This window comes from Microtus ochrogaster, chromosome 1 (assembly GCF_000317375.1).
Source record: "Microtus ochrogaster isolate Prairie Vole_2 chromosome 1, MicOch1.0, whole genome shotgun sequence".
NCBI lineage: Eukaryota > Metazoa > Chordata > Mammalia > Rodentia > Cricetidae > Microtus > Microtus ochrogaster.
The window spans coordinates 37252770-37255309 of NC_022009.1; the positions used below are offsets into that span (position 1 = coordinate 37252770).

Genomic DNA, 2540 nt, shown 5'->3' on the forward strand with positions numbered 1-2540 from the left:
AGAGAGAGAGAGAGAGAGAGAGAGAGAGAGAGGAGAGAATGAGAAGGCAGTAAAATGTCATTCAGTCACTCAGTTTCCTATTTGCTTCTGACAATACAAACCCTTGGGAGGGTAAATCAAGAGGGTGAGTGGGAAAGTAGCCAGTGTGTGCCTTAGTTTGTCGTGGACATCGAGATGTGAGGAAAATAGCACTACATGGTTTCTCTTTTGTAGGAAGATCAGGCTAATAGGTAATTTTGAAAATTAGTGAGGTAATATCTCTTTATTTCTTTAGGTATGGCTTTCAATGGATGGTGGCAATACTTTTGAACAATTGTGTGACTTTCTCAATAACTTTGTAAGGAAGACTGTTCATTGTTTTTATTCTTCAGCTATATCTTTTATTACACAAAATGGAATGATTTACATGACAAAGGCAGGTAAGGAACATTCTTTTTGGGGTTTTAAGTTAGTTCTACATTTGGTTCAGAAATATAAACTGTTTGAAAAATATGTATTAATCAACTAATAATAAGGCCTCAAATATAGGACTCTACAGAGACAAATCATATGAACAGCCATAAAAAAGAACCCTGGGTTAGCATGCTGGCTGTATTTTCAGTGCTGATTCCTTTTCCCAAACCAAATAATAATACATGCCACAATGGAGATATAATTTTGCTTCACATGTTTTAGACAGTGTCTTATTTAATACTCACAACTGCAATGCCAAAGAAGGAAGTGCTTGCTTTGGTTTTGCTGATGAAGTAGATATAGCTCAGGTCACAGAAACTTAAGAAGTGACACGATATGAATGATTGTTTGCTCTCCATCTTCACAGTTTCTTTGACTGAGTCAATGAAGCTGTCAGTTTGTTGTAAAATGAAAAAAAAAGTTGGCAGTGATTGATCTAACCTACAATTGCCTGCTCCCTTCCCATTCAGTTGAATACAACCAACCAGACTCGGGACCTGAATCATGAAGGGCATGGTCCTCGTGTTTCCGTGTCCCCCTGCTCTGCATTTTCAGTTTGCTATTCTGTCTTTGAGTTTTTGAAATCTTTTTTTTAGTGGAGTATTTTTCCTTTTTGTTAATGGTTTTTAATATGAATATGATTACATGATTTTCCCTTCCCTTTCTTCCCTCTATCCCCTCCCATATAGCTCTCCCTACTTTGTCTCAAATTTGTATATTTTTCATTAATTGTTGTGAAATATATGCACACAGGCACACAATCTGTTCAGTCCATGCACTATATACAATATAACAATATATAATATAATGTTACCTGTATATATATATTATTTCATTCCCGCATATTTGATATTGGCAAACCTATAGGGAGACTCTTTCCTAGGGAAGACTATTTCTTTTGCTCTCAGCACTCTTTACTTTCCTGTAGTTCTTTATCTAGTGTTGGAGCCATGAGACTTTCCCCTTTCATGTTATCATGTCTGTTGGCTTGTTTGGGAATCATATTGCAGAGGCTGCATAGGTATAGCTCCCACTATACACACAGAAGATACCATGACTTCCTGTTCTGGCTCTTACATTCTTTCTTCCCAGTCTTCCGCAATGCTGCCTGAGCCTTGGATGCCAGAGTTGTATTGTCAATATTCAGTTGTCGCTGGGAACCACATGATTGATCTCTTGTCCTCTGCCTTCTGATTAGTTGTGCTTTCTTGTAATGGCTGTCTTTTAAAACTAAAAATTTCTTTGATAATGGGTGAAAGCTACATTCAACTATGGCTATAAGGATTAATATTTAGAATGCAGTTAGGAATTATAATGGCTTAGTAAGGTGGTGCTTATAGATTCTCTCTCCACTATTGCTAGTGGTCTTAGCTGGGGTCATCCTTGTGGATTCCTTTGAGTTTTCCTAGCACTAGGGTTCTCCCTAACCCCCAAATGCCCTCTGTACCAAGATATCTCTTTCATTATTCTTCATGTCTGTCTTGCCCACAAACCACCCAACATGATACCTCATGTTCCCATTCCCCTAGCGTTCTCCCACCCCCAGTTAACCCAGGAGTTTCCCCTTCCCAGGAGAATCCAAGCATCTCTCCTTGGCCTCTCCTTTTTACCTAGCTTTTCTTGGGCCATGGCTTGTAGCCTGGCTATCCTTTGCTTCTCATATAATATCCACTTAAGAATGAGTTCATGGTATTGTTTGTCTTTCTGGTTCTCGGTGCGTCACTCAGGATGATTTGTATCTAGTTCCATTCATTTGCCTGCAAATTTTATGATGCTATTACTTTTTAAAAAACCACTTAGTAATATTCCATTGTGTATATGTACCATGTTTTCTTTTTTTTCTTGATTTTTACTGAGCTCTACATTTTTCTCTGCTCCCCTCCCTGATCTCCCCTCTCCTTCAACTCTCTCCCAGGTCCCCAAGCTCCCAATTTATTCAGGAGATCTTGCCCTTTTTTACTTCCCATGTAGATTAGATCTATGTATGTCTCTCTTAGTTTCATTGTTGTCTAAGTTCTCTGGGATTGTGATTTGTAGGCTGGTTTTCTTTGCTTTATGTTTAAAAACCACTTATGAGTGAGTACATG

General features: G+C 38.3%; 1 protein-coding gene across 1 annotated transcript in view; it reads left to right on the top strand.

Annotated features, from left to right (window-relative positions):
• Catsperb (cation channel sperm associated auxiliary subunit beta) overlaps positions 1-2540 on the top strand; it is a 185433-nt gene that overhangs the window by 100834 nt on the left and 82059 nt on the right. The window contains exon 14 of the mRNA XM_013349585.1: positions 275-419. Coding sequence (XP_013205039.1) covers positions 275-419 — 145 coding nt within the window. The remainder of the gene's footprint in view (positions 1-274; positions 420-2540) is intronic.